This window comes from Acinonyx jubatus, chromosome E1 (genome assembly GCF_027475565.1).
Source record: "Acinonyx jubatus isolate Ajub_Pintada_27869175 chromosome E1, VMU_Ajub_asm_v1.0, whole genome shotgun sequence".
NCBI classification, from domain to species: Eukaryota; Metazoa; Chordata; class Mammalia; order Carnivora; family Felidae; genus Acinonyx; species Acinonyx jubatus.
The window spans coordinates 20,216,020-20,236,735 of record NC_069397.1 but is presented as its reverse complement, the minus strand read 5'-3'; the positions used below and the strand labels follow the sequence as shown (position 1 = coordinate 20,236,735).

At 41.2% G+C, this 20,716-nt stretch overlaps 1 protein-coding gene across 4 annotated transcripts in view; it reads left to right on the top strand.

Moving 5' to 3' along the window:
* Positions 1 to 20,716, top strand: part of MYO1D (myosin ID) — a 363,813-nt gene that overhangs the window by 94,582 nt on the left and 248,515 nt on the right. For all 4 annotated transcript variants that reach the window (XM_053211546.1, XM_027034402.2, XM_015083443.3 and 1 more), the window contains exons 2-7: positions 7,362 to 7,570; positions 9,526 to 9,619; positions 11,777 to 11,942; positions 13,374 to 13,427; positions 14,887 to 14,982; positions 19,036 to 19,152. In XM_053211546.1, coding sequence (XP_053067521.1) covers positions 7,362 to 7,570; positions 9,526 to 9,619; positions 11,777 to 11,942; positions 13,374 to 13,427; positions 14,887 to 14,982; positions 19,036 to 19,152 — 736 coding nt within the window. The remainder of the gene's footprint in view (positions 1 to 7,361; positions 7,571 to 9,525; positions 9,620 to 11,776; positions 11,943 to 13,373; positions 13,428 to 14,886; positions 14,983 to 19,035; positions 19,153 to 20,716) is intronic.

Below are 20,716 nucleotides of genomic sequence, written 5' to 3'. Positions count from 1 at the left end.
CTTTTCTCTAAGGATCCCTGGGTCCTTTTAGTTAAGAAGAATAGTGTACAAGCCAACATCTGAGTGTCCTTGCTCTGAGCTCCTTCAGAGGGCAGAGCTAGGAAATGTGTGCTCACGTCCACATCTCTCTCTCTCCCTCTCCCTTCCCTTCAAGCCGCTGCACCCCACCAGTTTGAACTGATACCTCCAGTTCCAAGTCAGTCCTGCATACGTTGCAGCTTCCTTCCCTAACAGTGAAAAACATGTCCCAGAGGGTGAGTCAGAGTAGATACTATTTTAATTATATTTTCCTGGAATATAAATTACTGTTTGTATCCAGAGTACATGAAATTGCCCATGTGAAAGGAAAGGTTATTTTCAGTTGAGCATAAGGATGTGGCCCATTAAAAACTAGGTGATATCCTGCTGTATTTAATCTCCCCTCCTCCCACTTTTGAAAGTCATAAGGAAATAAGAGAAGTGAAACTAAGTACATAAATTTAAAAAAAAAAGTAATGATGGTAGGCGATTTAAAGTCTTCCATACTTGACGGCCTAAATTTTCTCTATAAATAGGATGCAAACCATTTGCTGAGAAAATGGAGGTGGGCTAAGGGGACTCATTCATTCCTTCCTTTATTTTTTGATTCATCGAATATTTAACCATCCCCTGTAAGTTCCAGCACTGTATTGCATGCTGAAGATAAAGCCATGAACAAGGTAAATATGGACCGTATTCCTCTGGAGACAGAAAGTAAACCAACAAGAAGCTACTTGTGGTAACTACCATAGAGGAAACAAGTGTGGGATGTTGGTGGATAGGGGCAGTTTAGATGGGGAAGGATCTTGTTTTATTCTTGGCCAGAGCAGTCATCAGGAGTGGTTGACGTGAGATAAGCCAATATCGGGATGTCAGATTGGCTTGACATTAAGACTTCCCATTGAAAAGATTTAAGGATAGGAATGAGCAATTAGATTTATATTTTGTGGAGAATGGCAGGAGAGGAAGTCCCGCCAATGAAGGTGATACCTGCGATGGGGAAGACACCTGTGACTCCATACTCTTGCTAACATTGTTCACTGTCAAAATTCCTCATGTGTAGGTGGAGAATTGTACCCTGTTGTTGGTTTGATTTGCATTTCTTTAAACATGAAGTGAAACTGAGACACTTTCATAGAATTTATTTTGGTATAACTAGTTGTATTAGTTTCCTAGAGTTGCTATAACAAAATACCACAAACAAAATTGCACAAATGGGGTGGCTTAAAAATAAGGTCAGACATTTCTTGTCTCACAGTTCTGAAGACTAGAAGTCCAACATCAAGGTGTCAGCCGGACCAGGGTCTGTCTGGAACTGGCGGGGGAGAAATCCTTCCTTGCTTCTGCCTAGCTTCCCACGGTGACATTGGCTCGCAGCTGCGCCTGTCACCTCTGTCATCGCGTGGTGTCCTCCCTGTCTGTCTCAGTCTTCCCATGGCATTTTCCTCTTCTCATAACCCAGTCGTGTTGGATTAGGGCCCACTCTAATGACCTCATCTTGATTACATCTGCAAAAACCCTGTTTCTAAATAAGGTCACTTTCACGGGTACCAGGGATTAGTAGTACTTCAGCGTATCTTTTGTGGGGGAGAGCACAATTCAAGGCATCACACTGATGATCCATGGATTTTGTTTTTCCAGGTGGCTGACCTGTTTTCTGACACTCTCTGTCGACGTACGTTCTTGGTGTAATTGTTTGCCGTTTTGAAATGTCACCATTATCACACCGAAGTCTTCAGAGACCCAGTCACGTGATCTCCATTATCTCCCTCTTCTATATTGCTTTCTACTTGAACTTTGTTTTTCCACTTCATTTTGCTTGCTTTTCTTCTTGTCTGTATGTTCAGCAGTATCCGTTCCCATCTAATATCTTTATATATATACGTGTATTTTATTTTGAGAGAGAGTACATGAGCAGGGGAGGGGCACATGGAGAGGGAGACAGAGAATCCCAAGCACGCTCCCTGCTGTCAACACGGATCCCACGGACCAGGAGATCGTGACCTGAGCTGACCAACTTAACCAGCTGAGCCACCCAGGCGCCCCTCATTCTGATGTCTTTTAATGTGGTCTTCATTTCTGTGGGGTTTTCTCCTCTTCCGTTGCTTCCCTGAGCTCTTTGGTTTCTCATCTCCTGTTTCAAAAAAATGGTTTTAAACATTTTTTCTCTATTTTTTTAAAAAAGTTTATTTTGCAAGAGAGAGAGAGGGAGATCATGCGAGTTGGGGAGGAACAGAAAGAGAGAGAGAGAGAGAGAGAGAGAGAGAGAGAGAGAGAGAGAGAGAGAGAGAATCCCAAGCAGGCTCCTCACCGCCAGCGCTGTGCCCCATGTGGGTCTCCATCTCACAAACTGTGAGATCACCACCTGAGCCGAAATCAAGAGTTGGAGGCTCAACCAACAGAGCCACCCAGGCGCCCCGGTCTCTCTATTTTTAAGTGGTGTTTTCTTTGTTCTCTTGGTTTTTAGAGGGCTATATTTTCTTTATGTGTTTTGCTTCCATGCAGAAATATTTTTCCAAAGTTTTTCTCCTTTATGACATACCTATTTTTCGTGGGTATTCTTGATCTGCCTTTTGTCCTATCAGTTTCTTTGCCTAGTTTTTCTTATCATGTCTTATCCTGGGCCCCATTCTGGGTCACTTTTGATTATTACCATCTTTGAGTAAATGTGGTTGGATTATTTAGTTATTGGATTAGTTAGCTATTGAAAGAGAGTATGTGGAATGACCAGTAGATAGCTGAGTTTGGGATCATTATTATTTTTTTTTAATCTTTTAAATTTATTTTTGAGAGAGACAGAGTGTGCGTTAGCAGGAAAGAGGCAGAGAGAGAGGCAGGGAGAGAATCCCAAGCAGGCTCCTCACTGTCAGTGCAGAGCCCTCTGCGGGGCTCCCACCCACAAACTGTGAGATCATGACCTGAGCCAAAATCAAGAGTTGGACGCTTAACCGACTGAGCCACCCATGCTGAGTTATTTCTCACTTTGACTGAAATGGCAAGAAGTTTGCCTGACTCGCAGGCAGCCCTGTGAGCATGCCATGAGACATCTGGGAGGTAAGGTGGCACCTGTTTTCACTGCTCAATATCACCTGCTGCAGAGAATCGTACCTGCTTTTCCTCTTTTGCCTCACCACACGGACAGTGTAATGCATTACAATTGCATTGTAATCGATTGCAGTGTAATTGCAACAATGTAATATCTACTCATTTCTTCATTCAGTCCCATCTTGCAACTAACTATTCAGAAGTGCCAGGGGCGCCTGGGTGGCGCAGTCGGTTAAGCATCCGACTTCAGCTCAGGTCACGATCTCGCGGTCCGTGAGTTCGAGCCCCGCGTCGGGCTCTGGGCTGATGGCTCGGAGCCTGGAGCCTGTTTCCGATTCTGTGTCTCCCTCTCTCTCTGCCCTCCCCCGTTCATGCTCTGTCTCTCTCTGTCCCAAAAATAAATAAAAAACGTTGAAAAAAAAATTTAAAAAAAAAGTGCCAAATGGGACTCCTTTTGTCCCACAGCCACCAGCACCCTGAGACTCTGCCATTCTCAGAGAAGATGGTTGGTTTGTCCCCTGGAGAACCGCAGCCTCCTGTGGGGGGCGCTCTGCTCCGAGCCTGCACGCGCACAGGTGCCTGCTCCCTCTCGGCAGCCTCCCTCCCCCACATCTACTTTTCAGGGCACCTTGCAACTGTTCTTCCTAGGTCATGTTTCAGAGTTGAGGCTAGGTGTTTGTCCCCTAGTAGGTAGTTTTCTGGTTTCATTTCATTTTGTTTTGCTTTCGAAGGAGTGGGAACCTGCTGAGGAGATGGGGGGAGGAAGAGACTGGGTGAGGACAAGGTATTGTAGGCAGAATGAACCTGTGGGCAAACCATGAGGTCGTGGTGTCCTTGGGGACCGTAAGTATCTCATTAATGTAACAAACAGCAGGCTGAGACGGAAAGAGGGGATCGGGAGGTGTTGACGGTGGATGTGTGGTGGGCAGTTAGGAGAGTCAAGAGGAATTTGGAGGCCGCGGCACAAAAGGCCTTGCGTGCCTCGCGTGCCTCGCTCTGAGCTTAGTATATTTCTCTTTCGGTTCCTCATTGAAAGGGGTGTTGTGATCATCTTTGCCAACATGGTAGCTGCCTTCATTACCTTACCTATCATTTGTTAGTATTTATTTGCAACACTCCCCTGCACTTTGTTCATCTTTTAATTCCCAGAGTCAGGCCCAGTGTCTGGCACAGAGTAGATATTGAATAAATATTTGAAGAGTGCATTATAAAAGTTTGTCACACAAGCTTCGCACACAGAAGGCATAGAGATGCCTTCCTTGGTCTCTTATAAGAGGTGGCTTCACCCTGTTTGTCGCTGAGGATCGTGACACTGGTTCCTTATGGAGGCACACCAACCAGGTGACTACATTACCTTAGTGCTAACTTCATATGCGAGGCTTTCCCAAGCAAATTGGAATCTTGGGTTGGTGTTACTGTGTACACTGGCACCATCTAGTGGTGATTTTAAGCCTTAACCAAACTGAAAGTTTCAAGTACGTTTTTAACATTTTATAAATTACCGAGGCATTGTACTTAATACCATAATTCGTTGACCTTTTGCCGCTCTCTTCACAATAATATTTGTGCATTTGATGCTATTATGCACGTAGTTTATTGTGTTTTACAAACCGGATGTCTAGAAGCTTTGATAAGCAAAATATTCTATTTGGAATAAAATGGAATTTACTGATTAGGCAGACCTGGAATCTTAGAACAGCATTCTAATCTCGTATGTTATTTGCTGTGTCTTATTTCACAGAGTGCCACACCTGTGAGGTAATCTCTTTTTCCCAACATCTTCCTCCTCCTCCCCCTCCTCCTTCCTCTCCCCCTCCTCTCCCTCCTCCTCCTCTCCCTCCTCCTCCTTCCCCTCCTCCTCCTTCCCCTCCTCCTCCTTCCCCTCCTCTTTCCTCCTTTTCTTCTTCCTCTTCTTCTTCTCCTCCTCCTTCTTCTCCTCCTCCTTCTTCTCCTCCTCCTCCTCCCCCTCCTCCTCCTCCCCCCTCCCCCTCCCCCCTCCCCCTCCCCCTTCTTCTTTTTCCTGTTTAGACAGTGTTTCTAAAACTAAAGAATCATGTCCTTATAATTCTCATCCTTGAAGACAGCTGTTGAGAATGTCCTGCAAATTTCCAAGTTAAGCCAGAAAGGCTTGGGTAGTGAACCTTAGCCTTTCATTACTTTTGGGGGGTTTTTGAACATGAGTTATGCGGACATTTTGCTTGTGGCTTGTTGTTCGTTGATTAACAGCTGAGGCAGGGAATCAGATTATGATTATTGAATTGATTCTTCACATGTAGGGATTATTGTGATTTAAGTAGAAACGTTAATAAAATAACAGCATTTATTAAAAATATTTTTCATGCAGAGTGTAATTGGAAGCATAGATTAATTGCCCACCCCACCCCCTTTTTTAAGTACTTACTCAATGCCAGGGTGAGAGTGCGGTGCAATTGTCTGTTTTACAAGTGAAACACATGGAGGTGAAGTGGTTTTACAAGGTCGCACAGCTATCATATTTGCAGTGTGAGCATTCAGACCCAGATGTAAAGGACTCCAAAGTCTGTGCTTCTAACCACCATATAAAGTTGGCATCCAACAGTTAGGCTTCACAGGAAAACCACAGTAGAAAAATGCACAGAAAATCTTAAAGTGGTTATTAATAGCTTTTATTTAAATATATATTAGCTATTTAATAAAATCTTGGTTTTAATCTACTGTTGATTATCAGCATCTGTTTGTTTCCACTCCTAATTATAGCCAACAGCCTTCATTCCATTGTGAAGGAAGTTTAAGGTCCTTGCCCTTGTGGTCCCAAAGAATTAGTTATTTCCCTGCTGCTCTGGTCCTGAGCAAGAGTTCTTAGAGATGTGGTCGTTGTCCGGGAACCAGCATTTAGCCCGTCTTGGTGCTCCCTTCCTTCTTGGATGGGAGCTCTGTGTCCTTCCTGTGCCTCTTGGCAGGTGGACTGTATTAGCAACAACTTGTATAGAAATGTCCATTTGGGTGTTGGCCTAGCTCTGGTTCGTGTGTGTTTATATGTGTGAGTAATGTATAAACCATGACTATATATGGGTTTTCTAAGTTTTACATTAAATTTTTTCTTGATAAATGTAGACACATGATTTTGTGCAGTTGAGTCATATTGTATATGCCAGGGGTTTTCTTTACTTTTTCCCCTTTGTTCCTAAAGCTTCCTTCCGTCCACCCACACAGCCTCCCTCCTTATCACGCTGTTATATGTAGAAAAGGTATGTGAAACAGAACACGTAGTCTTCCATATTTTTTCATGCTCGTGTAATCACTTATCAAATATATCTATGTATGGTGATACATACAAATCACATAATGGGCAGCATTCCAGAATTTTATGGTAAAAAGGTGGGATCCTGTTAGAAATACTTTATAAAAAAATACACATACCTTTCAACCAGCTGTCTCACAAAAATAAAAGCACTGAGTTGTAAGATTATGGGTCAGGAGTATTTCCTACAGTATTATTCATAATAGCAGGAAGGAAGGGGAATGATTGAATAGAGAACGATAATCTATACCATGGAATTTTAGGCCATCATTTAAAACAATGAATTTGAGGGGCACCTGGGTGGCTTAGTCAGTTGGGCATCCGACTTCGGCTCAGGTTATGATCTCACGTTTCGTGGGTTCGAGCCCCGCATCGGGCTCTGTGCTGACAGCTCAGAGCCTGGATGCTGCTTCGGATTCTGTGTCTCCCTCTCTCTCTGCCCCTCCCCTGCTTGCACTCTGTCTCTTTCTCTCTCAAAAATAAATAAACATTAAACAAATTTTTTTTAATTTTTAATAATGAATTTGATGTATGCCAGAAGCGTCTCCTCTATGACTCTGTTATGAACTTTAGTGTTCTTATTCCTTTACTGACATTTTAGTGCAGATTCAAGAGGGAGAAAAAAAAGAAATGTATTTGGACAGTTTTCTTTATAATTGAAAATCTGGCTAAGTAGATTCCAAGACCTGCTTTATCTTCTGTTTCTCCTTTTACTAGAGCTCTTAGTAGCACCTACTTATCCTTTCATATTTCAGAAATAGGAACTACCCAGTCCACAAAAAATTAAGTTCTTTCTTCTTTCCTGGCTTTTAACTCCTACTGGTCTTTTCTGCCAGCAGCATCTGAAGGGGCACAACCTAAGCATTGTCTCTAAAATTAAATTCAGAATTAATGAAATGTCAGTTCAGAAACCGTTCCCAGGATATTTGGATTTTCTTGGAAATGAGGCTCTTTGGAAAGACAGTGTTTCTTTGTAACCATAGCTGTTCCTTTTTCTATCTCTTTCGGTCCTGTGCAGATTTGAAAAAGGGCGTATCTACACATTCATTGGAGAAGTCGTTGTTTCTGTGAATCCTTACAAGTTGCTGAACATCTATGGGAGAGACACAATTGAGCAATATAAAGGACGTGAGCTGTACGAGAGACCGCCTCATCTTTTTGCAATTGCTGATGCTGCTTACAAAGCTATGAAGAGGCGCTCAAAAGACACTTGTATTGTGATATCAGGTATTCAGAGGGGATCCCCTGTACTTTCAGGGTCAAAATCCATTTAACTTAGTAGGTACTCAAGGATCCAAACTGTTGAATAGATCTTTTTTGAAGTTAGAAAGGTAAGCAATTTTATTGGAGAAAAAAAAAAGTACAGTGAGCATTAACCAAGAAATCCTTTCTGACCAAAGTGTGGTCTCGGTTCATTTGCAAATACACGTTACGTGTGGATGGGCTTCTGGTCAACTTTGTAGACTGAGCCAACATGCAAGATTCTTCCTCTCACCTCAAAGACATAAAAGTACTAGACAAAATGTTAACAAAAAGTCATTTTAAATAATAGTAGAATGAAACCAAGAAAATGAAGTCCTGAGTTACCAAAAATGAAGAATGAACTCAAAGTCGGATTGGTGAAAGGGACCATACAGGCATGGGGACCAGGGATGGGCTGTCAGAGCCAGAGGCTGGAGCTCTAAAGCCTGAAGAGCAGAGAGACAGGTGATAGACTCTGTGTGCCCGAGAGCTGGAACTGACCCCTCCGAGTAAAGCTGAGCTCTTCGAGGAATCTTGTGTAGTAAATTGAGGACAGGGAAAGTATCTGCCCTCTGACCCAGGATGGCCTCTCCCAAAGTGTGGGAATTTATTTTGGTGCTAATAATACCTCACATCTGCATTAGGGGCTTTATACATTAAAACTACTTTTTTGATCATCATTCCATTTTGGTTATCAAAACTGTTGGGTGGTAGGACAGTTGTGTTTCTACTTCATAGGTGAGAATATTAAGGGTCAGAGGATTTATGTAACTTAATGTTGGAGAATTATATCCTAGGACTATGTTATATTAAATGATGAAAGCAATATTGCCTGATTATAAAAGAAAGAAGGGAGCAAACAATCATGTAAGTGTTTAAGAGCAAAAGCCCCTTCCCTCTGAATAACCTGTTACCCCCAAAACTTCAGCAGTAACAGCTGTTAATTTAGTGTTGGTCCTTTTATACATTTTTTCTGTATATTATACATAGAGTCACACATGCATATGAAATTGTATTATAAACATATTACAGAATTACGTTATAAACGCTATTACATGTGTTTTTCCATTTAACAACACAGAGTGGGCACTTTTCCTTAGCATACATACCTCTACGGAAGCAGAGGGTTCTCAACAGTTGTGTAGGATTCCATTGAATAGTTGAATCATTTATTTGCCTGGTCCTCTACTGACAGGCATTTTATTTTCAGACTTTAGCTGTGACACATAGTATAGTCTGCAGAAATACTCCTTAAACCTTTGAAGATTATTATTATTATTTGATTATATTCATATTTTTAGTATTTCTGTAGTATAAATTTCTGCAGGTGGAATTCTTGAGTCAGGAGGCATGCACATTTAACAATTGGGTAGCTTATTCTAAATTGATCCCTTCTTCCCACATTACACCACCTGTCATGCTCTCTCTATGACACCATGTCTGGAGCCTGCTGTTTTGTTTTGCTTTGTTTTCACCAAAATTACTCTAACTTTAATTTTCTGGAGGAATTATTTCATCCTCATGAAGATTAAAAGAAATTTGCTATAGAGAATAAGGTTTTATGAATTTAGCCATGGCCACTGTTTGAGGCACTAGCTTGTTGCTTTTCTGCTATACTCAAGAGTCACAGCCGAGTACAAAGACTTTGGTCTAAGGAATTTGTTTACCACAGTTTATCTCTTGATATTTTTGTGCTAAATCTTAATTTGTAATCTACTTGTTATTTTACTTCTTTAGTAGTTTTACTTTTTTTTCCCAACATTTTCAGATCTGTTAGAACCTATACCATATCAAGATAGGAGGAAATAACTCATAAAATCAAACAATGAAACGTAAAGAATTTTAAGTAACTAACATCAGAATTTGCAATTATTCTAGTAAAAACTAGCTTCCTCTTGGTTTAAGTTACAGTGTTAAGCCTTGCACAATTCTTCCCCCAGGGGAGAGTGGAGCTGGTAAGACTGAAGCCAGTAAGTACATTATGCAGTACATCGCGGCCATCACCAACCCCAGTCAGAGAGCAGAGGTTGAAAGGTAAGGGCGGAATAAAAATGGGGAGACATGCTGATTGGAGCTTCATTTTCTTTCTTTCTTTTTTTTAAACATTTATTTATTTTTGAGAGAGACAGAGACAGAGCACGAGTGGAGGAGGGGCAGAGAGAGAGGGAGACACAGAATCCGAAGCAGGCTCCAGGCTCTGAGCTGTCAGAGAGCCCGATGCAGGGCTCGAACTTGTAAACCCTGAGATCATGACCTGAGCTAAAGTTGGATGCCTAACTGACTGAGCCACCCAGGCGCCCCATTTTTCTTTTCTTTTTTCTTTTCTTTTTTTTTCTTTTCTTTTTTTTTTTTTATGTTTATTTTTGAGAAAGAGTGCAAATGGGGAAAGGCCAGAGAGAGAGGGAGAGAGAGAATTCCGGTCAGGCTCCATGCTGTCAGCATAGAGTCCGTGAACCCACGAGCCATGGGTTTGAACTCACGAACCGTGAGATCATGGCCTGAGCTGAAGTTGGACATTTAACCCACTGAGCCACCCAGGCGCCCCAAGGAGACATTTTTCTTAATTGTGACACATCCCGCTTATCATTCGGACTTGGCAATCTCCTCTTAACAAGGATAAGGATGTAAGTTATCTTAATTTCCGTGGCAGCTCAGGAGAATGACTGGCTGGGAACTAACTTCATTTTGTTTTTAAACTCAGTTGGTATAGTAGAGTAAGGCATTTGTAGATTTACTAGTCTTTCATGAGCATATCTCACCAGAGTTTTAAAGATAATTACCTTGGGGCCTCTGGGTGGCTCAGTTGGTCATGATCTCAACGTTTGTGAGTTCAAACCCCACATTGGGCTCTGTACAGTCAGCAGAGCCTGCTTTGGATCCTCTGTCGCCCTCTCTGTCTCTAACAAACACAAAGATAGTTGCCTTTGTTTACCATAAGCGTGGAATCGCCCCTCCCCACATTTTAAACGTATACTTCTGTGTGTTGTGGTGTGTGTATGTGTGTGTGTGCGTGTGTGTGTGTGTGTGTGTGTGTGTGTGTGTGTGTGTGTAGAGAGAGAGAGGAGGTTGTGGGGTCACTTACGGTGGTAGTGGGTTGGCTGCATTCGGTTATTTCAGCGGCCACAGTTATTTCTATAGCAGGCATGCTTGTGTGCCGGTAAAAGAGGAATTCTGTCAGTGAAATAAAAACAAAGACTTAAGGTCTAGCATGAAGTTAAAAAGTATCCACTGGGAGACACTGCTTCCTAGAAAGTTAGCATTCATTGAATAAAGAATGAATTAAGTAACTGATACAATGGAGAGATTTCATTCAAACAAAATGAGCGATTTCTAAACTAATAAAGACCGTCTTTATAATGTATAACTAAATGCAATAAATTTCAGTGTTTTAGGCTTTACAAACAAGTACTTTTAAAAATTTTATCATTTTCTGTGCCACCCATTCTTTCTCTAGAGAACATACCTTTTTTTTTTTTTTCATGTTTTTATTGATTTTTGAGAGAGAGAGAGACAGAACATGAGCAGGGGAGGGGCAGAGAGAGAGGGAGACACAGAATCCGAAACAGGCTCCAGGCTCTGAGCTGTCAGCACAGAGCCCGACGCGGGGCTCGAACTCATAGACCGTGAGATCATGACCTGAGCCGAAGTCGGATGCTTAACCGACTGAGCCACCCAGGCGCCCCGAGAACATACCTTTTTTTAAAGATTTTTCTTTATACAAATAAAACATGTTCACTTAAACTAAAAATTACAGTCTTTTGTCCCAGGTGGAAGGTTCCTGAAATCCCACTCTGCAAACTCCTCCCCTGTCAACCTAGAAAACTATAGTGAAGTGTACTCTTCCCTCCAGCCTTTTAAGCATCGACTAACGTATGTGCATATACACATACACTCACGCATACACACGCACAGTACCTGCCACACATATTATTTTGCAACTTAATTTCTCATTCATTAATATGTTCTGTGGACATCTGTCTCCATCAGTTCACACTGTAGTAGGAAAACAGTAACTTTTACCCAACCCTGTTGGTGGGCAGTTAGGGTTGACTGGTTTGTTTTACTGTTGCAAATAACGCTGCTGTCAGCATCTTCGTATGAACCTTTGGATGTGCTTTAACAAAATCTAGTTTTCTAAAAGGCTCGGCCTGGAAAACTCTCTATAAGGACTTTCATTTATCTGTGTTCAAGAGTGAAGAATATGTTGCTCAAGTCCAACTGCGTCTTGGAAGCTTTTGGAAATGCCAAAACCAACCGTAACGACAACTCAAGCAGGTTTGGAAAATACATGGATATCAACTTTGATTTCAAGGGGGATCCTATTGGTGGACATATCAATAACTACTTATTGGAGAAGGTAAAATGTGTTTAACTTCTGAGGGTAATGTTTTCGGGTGCTGAATTTTGTTTAAACCTAATAGTGCTTATACAATTTCTAGAATGACTTCAAAGTAGCTTTTAATCTTACTATGCCTCCCTTCGTGCTTCTCAGTCAGCTTTCATGACAAGATATTCTTCTTTTGTGTTCTTATTAGTTCTTAGGATATCAGGTTGGGAAAGGCTCGAGCTTTGTAGATAAGGATTTAGGGGCGTTTGTGGTGGGGGCGGGAGTGGCATTCGAGTATGTGCCACCCTCCGGGTGAGGTCTGGCCAAAGACCAAGCCAGGACTAATCAGTTCCACTCTGGTGACACCACCATCTCCCATGTGTCATCTTGTTGTTTTCCTTAGTGCACCACAGGACAGCTAGTGGGTCCAGTTTCTGAAATTACACTCTTCTCACAGAATCATGCCCGTACAACAATCTTTTATAACTGAGATATAATTGACCTTTCACATTGTGTATGTTTAAGGTATACAACATATTGATTTGATATTCCCATCTATATTAATTTGAATCTCATTTTCTTCTAGTTTCTATTCGTAGCATCCTTTATGGCAGTGTAATGCAGTATAATCTAATTTTTAAGTTTGTTTATTTATTTTGAAAGATACAGCATGGGGGGGGGGGGGACAAAGAGAGAGGAAGAGAGAGAATCCCAAGCAGGCTCCACACTCAGCATGAAGCCCGACCCGAGACTCAGTTCCACGAGTGTGAGATCACAACCTGAGCCAAAATCACGAGTCAGACATTCAGCCAACTGACCCACCTAGGTGCCCCAGTATCATCTATTTTTTTTGTTAAATTGAAGTCAGACTGGTAAGGAAATAAGTGTTTTTGTCAGTGTCAGTTACAAAAGGACTGGAAATCCCAGGTATTATCACTCTTTTTCCAAAATGTTTTAGGGCTTCACTTTATGTACCTAGTCAATCAAAAGGACCCCTTTGAATGAACATACATTTTGAGCCCTCTCAGAGCAGCCTTTTGGGAGCCATCTAAGGCAGGGGCCTTTACAGACTGATCTTGCTCAACTGATTTTCCTACAAGATATAAGGCATTGCTCTGAAATGCCTGGCAGACCCTGGGGGAAGGCAGTGTTGTGAATATTACTCCCTAAACATTCCTTCCTGTTTTCCTACTTCCAATCCTCCTTCCCCCAAAAATTCCATCTTTAGGCTCCGGGTTAAAAAAAAAAAAAAGTTTCATTTTCAGAAAGTTTAGGGAACTCTGTTTTAAGCAGTAAAAAGAATATTAAAAATTGCACAGAGGAGGCCTAGTTTTAGGTGGGTAATCCATGGGGTCTGTTAGGACATTTAAATGCACTGTTGGTATACGATTTCCTGAGAATTGTGGCTTTTTGACCTTGAGGTGCGTTCTCAGATTAACGATTTCATGTGGTGTTTTTTAGTCTCGAGTGATTGTGCAACAGCCAGGAGAAAGAAGCTTTCATTCTTTCTATCAGGTTAGTATTTGCTGTTGTGCAGGTAATCGATCATTTGCCCAGTTGTACCAGGGATGAATATTCTATATCTGGGCTCTGCCCTGTCCTGGGCCTCCATTGCCTCCGTTGGCCCACAACACATTACACATGGGCACACGTGCACCCCACCCCCCCAACCCATATGCTGCTTCTGAGATGTGATAAGCGTGATTGTTATGAAGAACTAGTCACATGACTGACTACCTTGGTTGAGCATCACATTTCTTTGCAATGTAGAGAATAGTTTAGTATCTATAAAGGCTTTTGAAGTGGTAAGTTCCGAATATGTTAAATTAATTGTGTTTTATTTTTGATAGAAGCTGTTGTTCCCATATTTGGGAGCCCCATGGATAGCAATACAACTTCAGTTTTATTTTGCTCATGGAGGCTATAAAGCAAGATGATTACTTAAAACGATTATGAACACAAGGGAGGATTGTCTTCTTTATCCCATCAAAGCTGTGATTGCTTAGGAAAAAAATCTAATACGTCTTTTGAGAATGCTTTTAGAGTTTAAGGCAAGATCTTTTAAAATAGCCTTTCTGTTAGCAGGTCTTCATGTTCAGAGAACAAGTATGATACATTATTACAATTTTTAAAGCCAAAAGTAATATAAACCAGTGCTAATAAATAAAGCGGGTGATCCAATGAAGCAGTGCTGTTTGGGATTTGTACAAAGAGAAACTATAAATCAGTAAGATTGATTTCCCTGTGGAAACTGTCTCTGCAGGTAATTGAGCGGTGACAGTTGAAGTTGAATACAATTCAGTGGAGTTCAGTTTCTTCTAGGAACTGCTTTAAGGGTGCTCGTTCGTATGTACAAATTCTGGTGTATTTAGTTTAAAAGATCACTTTTCAAAATCTGATAATTATACCTTTTAAGTAAAACAAAGCATACAGTTTAGTGTAGAGAGTTTAAACATGCTGCCTTCCAAAGGCATGTTCTGTATAGAAAAGCTACCCATATTGTGCTTGTGTTTTTGTTGACGATTCACCATGTTTTCATTCAACTATTTTTCTACCAAATGTAGAAGAGTTCTTTTTATTTCCAGAACCCATAACTTCTCCCCAGTATTTTTCCCACCGGATGAAAGTGTTAAAATTGGTCTTTGTTCAACACTGCAGCCATGGTTATTTATCCGGTGGTGCTCCTGCCTTGGATACAGAGATTGATGAGGAAAGGCTGTGTGTTTCCAGTGTGGTTCAGCATGTGACTGTCTGCTGATGCCTCTTCTGTGGCAATATTGACTTTTTCTGAATTCTGAAACACAACCCGATCCTGTCTAGATAATGAGGCTGTTTAGCAAGTGTCCATCACAACCCACAGGCACCTGTTTGACAAATGACCATAGTAAAAACAAGATTACCATTGTCAGAATGTTTGCTGTAATTGGTTGTGTATGTATCTTACCAATTTATTTCTAATTAAATATTTTTTCAGCTACTCCAAGGAGGTTCAGATCAGATACTACGCTCTCTACATCTCCAGAAATCCCTGTCATCTTACAACTATATCCGCGTAGGAGCTCAGTTAAAGGTAAGGGCTTCTTCTCAGAGTTGTAGAATCAAAGAATCAGAGGGGACATTAAGTAAAAGTCTAGTCCAGCCTGATGCCTTTAAGCAAATGAGTGACTCTTTTCTTCTTCTGGTTTTTAAATTCTCGCGGACAGAGATTCACTACGTTGTTGGTCAGCAACTTCACTCAACAACCATTTCTGTATTTCATCACCATCTGATGGGAAAGAAGTTTCTGTCTTGTGATCTTGTGTTTTCTTTGAACTTTTAACCCTATTCCTTTTGACACTATGAAAAGATTGATAAGACAAGGAAATCCACCTCAAAAGAAGATACCGTATGATTTGGCCACAGGCGAGTTGGGAAGACAGAAGGAACGTTAAAAGCACTTTGGTTGAAAATGAGAATCAAAGATCTCCATTCACTATTATTTCAAGTATTGATTTTAACGTATACATAGTTTTGTGACCCCTGGAACATTTCTATTCAGCCTCCAAAATTTTCCACTTTTTTCCTCTTCATTTGCATGCGGGTCCTTTGCACTCACATATCAGATGCTTTTTTCCTTTTTTATTTCTAATTAGTTTCCTGCCGGTCACTTTACAACTAATCCTAATAACATAGTAGTTTGTTGATGGTGGGTTATAAAATGGTAATTACAATATTATCCTGTTTTGTTAGGGGAAAGGTGTATAAATACATAAAGTGAGCTATGGAGGGAAATAGACCAAGGTTTTAATTACTGATTCAGGTTGGATGAGGTTACAGGTACATGTTCTTGTACTCTTTCATATCTTAAATTTCTTCCATAATAAAAAATACATTGCTTTTGTAGTCAGAGGAAAAATAAAAGAATTTATGAAAGGAAAGGATCCAAGGTGTGGGAGGTGTTTGGTTTTTTTTTTTTCTTATTATTATTCATCTGAAGCAAATTATACCTGCATTGCTGATTTAGCCATATTTTTATTGCCATGCATGGAAAGAAATGATATTTAGGCTTTCACGATTAATTTTCCGTTGTTTGACATTCAAGTTGCCTAGTTGTTTTGTTTTGTTTGCTTTTACAGTCATCTCAGAGCAGGATGTTTGGGTGAAAGTTAATTGAAAACAAGACAATAGAGGGCAACATTCGAGCTTTGAGCTTTCTGAGAGTAGGTGAGCAGCCCTCAACGACCAGAAGGGGATTATGAAACCGGCACTTAAAAAGCCCGTGACCAGAGGGGCTCCTGGAGTTTCAGTCGATTACACGTCCAACTCTTGGTTTCAGCTCAGGTCATGGTCTCGTGGTTCCTGAGTTTGAGCCCTGTATGGGGCTCTGCGCTGACAGCTCAGAGCCTGCTTGGGATTCTCTCTCTGCCCTTCCCCCACTTGTGCTCTTTCTTTCTCGAAATAAATAAACATTAAAAAAAGGAAAAAGCCAGTGACCAGAAATGTTCCTCTTTAATCAAATTGTCTTATTGACCAAATTACTTTGGACCCGGTCATGTGGCACCCCCACAGAAAGCCTTTGCTCTAAGCTAAATGTAGCTTGGGTTCCCTTTTCCAAGAGTTTCCCAGTCCTCTTTTCTCTGCCTTCCTTTTTCATCCTAACAGAAACAAAGACATAATGTGTGATCATAGTCAAAACCTAAAAAATGAAGCACCGGCAGAAAATAAAAATAAATAATAACTAAACTAAATAATAACTAAAGCTTACCATCCAGAGATAGTTATTGATAATGGTTTATGTATATTCTTTTCTTTTCCTTTCTTTTCTCTTCTTTTTCTAAAGATTTTATTTTTAAGTAATCCTTACATCCAACACGGGCTTGAAATCATCACCCGGAGAACAAGAGTCACATGCTTCACTGACCCAGCCACCCAGGCACCCCTGTGTATATATATTTATGAATGGAATCATGCAATAAACTCTGATTAAATAAGCTTGCTTTTATTAAGTCATAATCATTAATATCTTCCCATTAACAAATATAAGTTAATAGTATGATTTTAGTAATTATAAAGTATTATACTCTGTGTCACAATTTTACTTAACTACCCTAAAATATAGGAATCATGTATATTGAAGATACTTTGGGTTAAAGGGAAGATAAAACTCAATTGAAAGTCTCCAAAAACAATCAGGAACTTAATTATCTCACATAACAAGAAACCCTGAGATGTGACAGTTCTGGAGTTGGTTAATTTAATGCCTTCACAGCTTTGGTGGGGATCAAGATGTTGTTTGTTTCTTCACCTTAAAACTCCCCCACTTCACTGGATTTGGTTTGTGTGCTTAGGCTGATCTTCCTCACGGTCCCAAAGTGGCAGCAGCAGTTCCAAGAGTCACAGGCAGAGGAAACGTTCCTTGCTTATGTCCCGTTTTAGCTAGGGAAACCTCATGTCTTTCTTACTGACCAGAATAGCATCACAGGCCCATGGCTGTGCAGTCACCTGGTCAGAGGAACAGGATCACTGTGATTAGTTTACACCAGTGAAGATTTACCCCTGGAGGCTGGGGGAGCACCAGTCCTGAAGGACACGTGCACTTGGAGAGAGGTGAACAGATCAGGGTTCTAGCAGCCCACACTTCCCCAAGTAGGACATTTTTCCCCCTAGTTTCTATGCAATTCCAGCACAGTTGCAGCTTCTAATAATACTAATATCTGATACTTGTCAAGTGCTTTTTATGTGCTAGCAACTAAGGAGGCATCTCATGTAATTCTCATTCAGTTCTCACGGCAACCCTGTGAGAAACGCGTTATTATGCACATTTCACCCATGAGGAAATTGAGACTAGATGAAGTTGAGTATCTTGCCCAAGGTCAGAGAACCAGGAGGTGGAGGAACTTGCCTGGCTGCATCCTGGGTGCTAGAGGAACATGTACTCAGAGACCCCTTCCCGTGTCCCTCCTCACGAGATGAGCATTAGGCCAGCTCCTTGATGTCCCGGCCAGAGGAGAAATTCACCCAGGAGAGGACCAGTTGGGCTCAGGCCCTCTGGAGCTGCTGCTTTGGGAAGACTTTGGAGATGGGCAGCTGACCATCACTTCACTGTGAACTTCTGTAGACATGTTTGTATTTCCAGCCTGATGGCTGCAGCTCCTCGAGGCTGGTGATTTGTCTTTGAACCCCTGTCTTATTCTGATTGGGCCGCTACAACAAAAGTGCCAAAAATTGGGTAGCTTTTATACAACTTTATTTCTCACTGTTCTAGAGGCTGGGAAGTCCAAGATAAAGGCACCTGCGGATTTGGTGAGGGCCTCCTTCCTGGTTTATAGATGGAGCCTTCTCTGTGTCATCACAGGGCAGAAGGGATGAGGAATCTCTGGGGCCTCTTGTAATGGCACCGATCCCACTTCTTGAGGGCTCCACCCTTGTGACCTAATTACCTCCCAAAGGTCCTACTTCCTAATTCCATCACCTTTGGGAGGGCAGGGGGTCATGATTTCAGCATAGGAATTTTGGAGGGATACAAACATCCAGTCTGTAGCAACCCCCCAAATCAGGTAGATCTGATGCACTGCATGCTTGTGAAAAAGTGATTGTGATCCCAGAATATTCAATAGCCAGCTGAACGATTGAGGCAGGCCGGTTTGCTTTGGGGGGGCCTGCTTTTCTCCACCTGTGAAATAAAAAGCCTGACTGTTCAAGAAAGAGAGTGTTATTCCCAGCCTGTACAAGAAGGCTAATTCTAGGGGGAAAAAGCCACCGGCAACAACAGCCAGATGTGTGTCTCAGAGGCTCCCACAGCTGGTATTTCCATTTGTGATTCCACGTCTCATGTTTTCTTCACTTGTGACCGAGTGGCAGTCAGCTTCTGTGAGGCAGCTCAGGACTTGCTCCCTCACTGAAGGTTCCAGACAAGTATGTGATGCTTATTTTGCCTGATGGTGGCCATCTCGCACACAGATGGACATTGTGTGTGCTGAGTGATGTTTCTGCCCCTGAAATAATTTTCATTTTCTTGACGTACTTGGTGAATTGCTACAACAGCCTCAAGACCTTGGCTAAACCTGAACGTAGTCTCATAATTGGTAGATGTTCACGTTCGTCTGAAATGTCGGTGACTTAAGTTCTCCGTTTTCATTCCCAGTCTTCCATCAACGATGCTGCAGAATTCAAAGTAGTAGCTGAAGCCATGAAAGTAATTGGCTTCAAACCTGAGGAGATTCAAACGGTGTATAAAATTTTGGCTGCTATTCTTCACCTGGTGAGTAGGGACGCCTTTCAGAATATGTTGCTTCCCTGTGGAGACAGGAGGCTCTTTCGGGAGACTTTGCATTTCCCCTGTAGCTTTCAAAAGTAATTTACATGAAGAAAATTTCTCTCCGTTTTGAAGAAATTGCTGTATCTGTGGTTCTCTCCATCATTTTATAACATTATGAAGGATTTTCTGAGCACTATAGGTTTTAAAACTTAGCTGTAGTTAGTTGTCTTACTGGTCCATCAGATTTTCAAGCGTTTAATTCCGAGGATTCACGTATTCAGTAACCACGTGACTACCAGTGGTATAAGCTAAACACTTCTGAACAGAATACATTTCTAAAAGCACTTGAGATGTAGAATCATCAATTATCAGCACTGGAATTTTGACCATCTCACTTTTCATGTTGGGAAGTGAGCCCTAACAGGGTGGCATGACTGGGTCAAAGGCATAGCCAGGTCACGGTGGCCGACACTGCAGACCAGGTTGGCCAGCTCACGGGTCAGTCATTTTCTCCGATACCACAGCAAACTCAGAGGACACGGGGGTCTGCTTGTCAGATGTCTTTCGTTACCATTTGTGTAATTATAGATGTTGAAAACATAATGAACGTGGAACCTTAGAAAAAATGAGGGACAACGTGAGTTCAAATCTGGAATAAAAGTCACCTTTTACTTTAACGTGGCAAGATTTAACTTCTAGTGAAATGTGCGGGACCTATATAAAAAGTATTGTAGGGTAATATAACTGTTCTCTTAAAGAAATGTCCCTAACTAGGAAGACTTTAACATTATTAATCGTCCCATTCTTTCAATCAGTTTATAAATAAGGTGCAACATTATCCTTCAGAAGCCAAACAGGAATTTTATTTTTAAGTTGACATAATGACTCTAGAATTTACCTGGAACAACGAACATGTAAGAAGATCAAATAAATGTACTAAAGAAGAGTAGTAGGGAGGGGGGAGGGAGGGGACGTGACGAATTCTACCAGATTTAAAATGATAGTAAAAATGACAGTGCTTTACAACTTGTTGCAAAATATATCATCAGATTAATCAACAGATTGGTTCATGTGCCGGACAGTTGGTAGGTGGTTAGTAAGTATTTATTGCTTATTGAATAAATAAAATATAGACAGACTCACAAAGTTGAAGGGGGGGAATTTAATATATACTACAGGTGACATTTTAAATCAGGAGAAGAAGTTTGACCGTTTGTTCAATAATAATATTGGAGCAACTAACTAACCTTCTGAAAAAATAACGTTAGATTCTTTGCACTACACAGCGACATAAATGCTAAGTGAGTTAGAAGCTTAAACGTAAGGGGGAAAGCGGTGTATTAGAAGAAAATATTAAATATTCATAAAATCTTTGGAGTGGGAATGGTCTAAGTATGACACAGAGTAAGGGAAACCGTAAAGCAAGAGATTCATAGATGTGACTACATAAAAATGTAAAACCTCTGTCCATCAGAAACAAACACTGCAGATGAAAAGATAGATGGGTGTCTGGAGAAGAGAGATGGGCAGTGCACTAGATTTTTATATAAACGTGATGTGTGTAGGA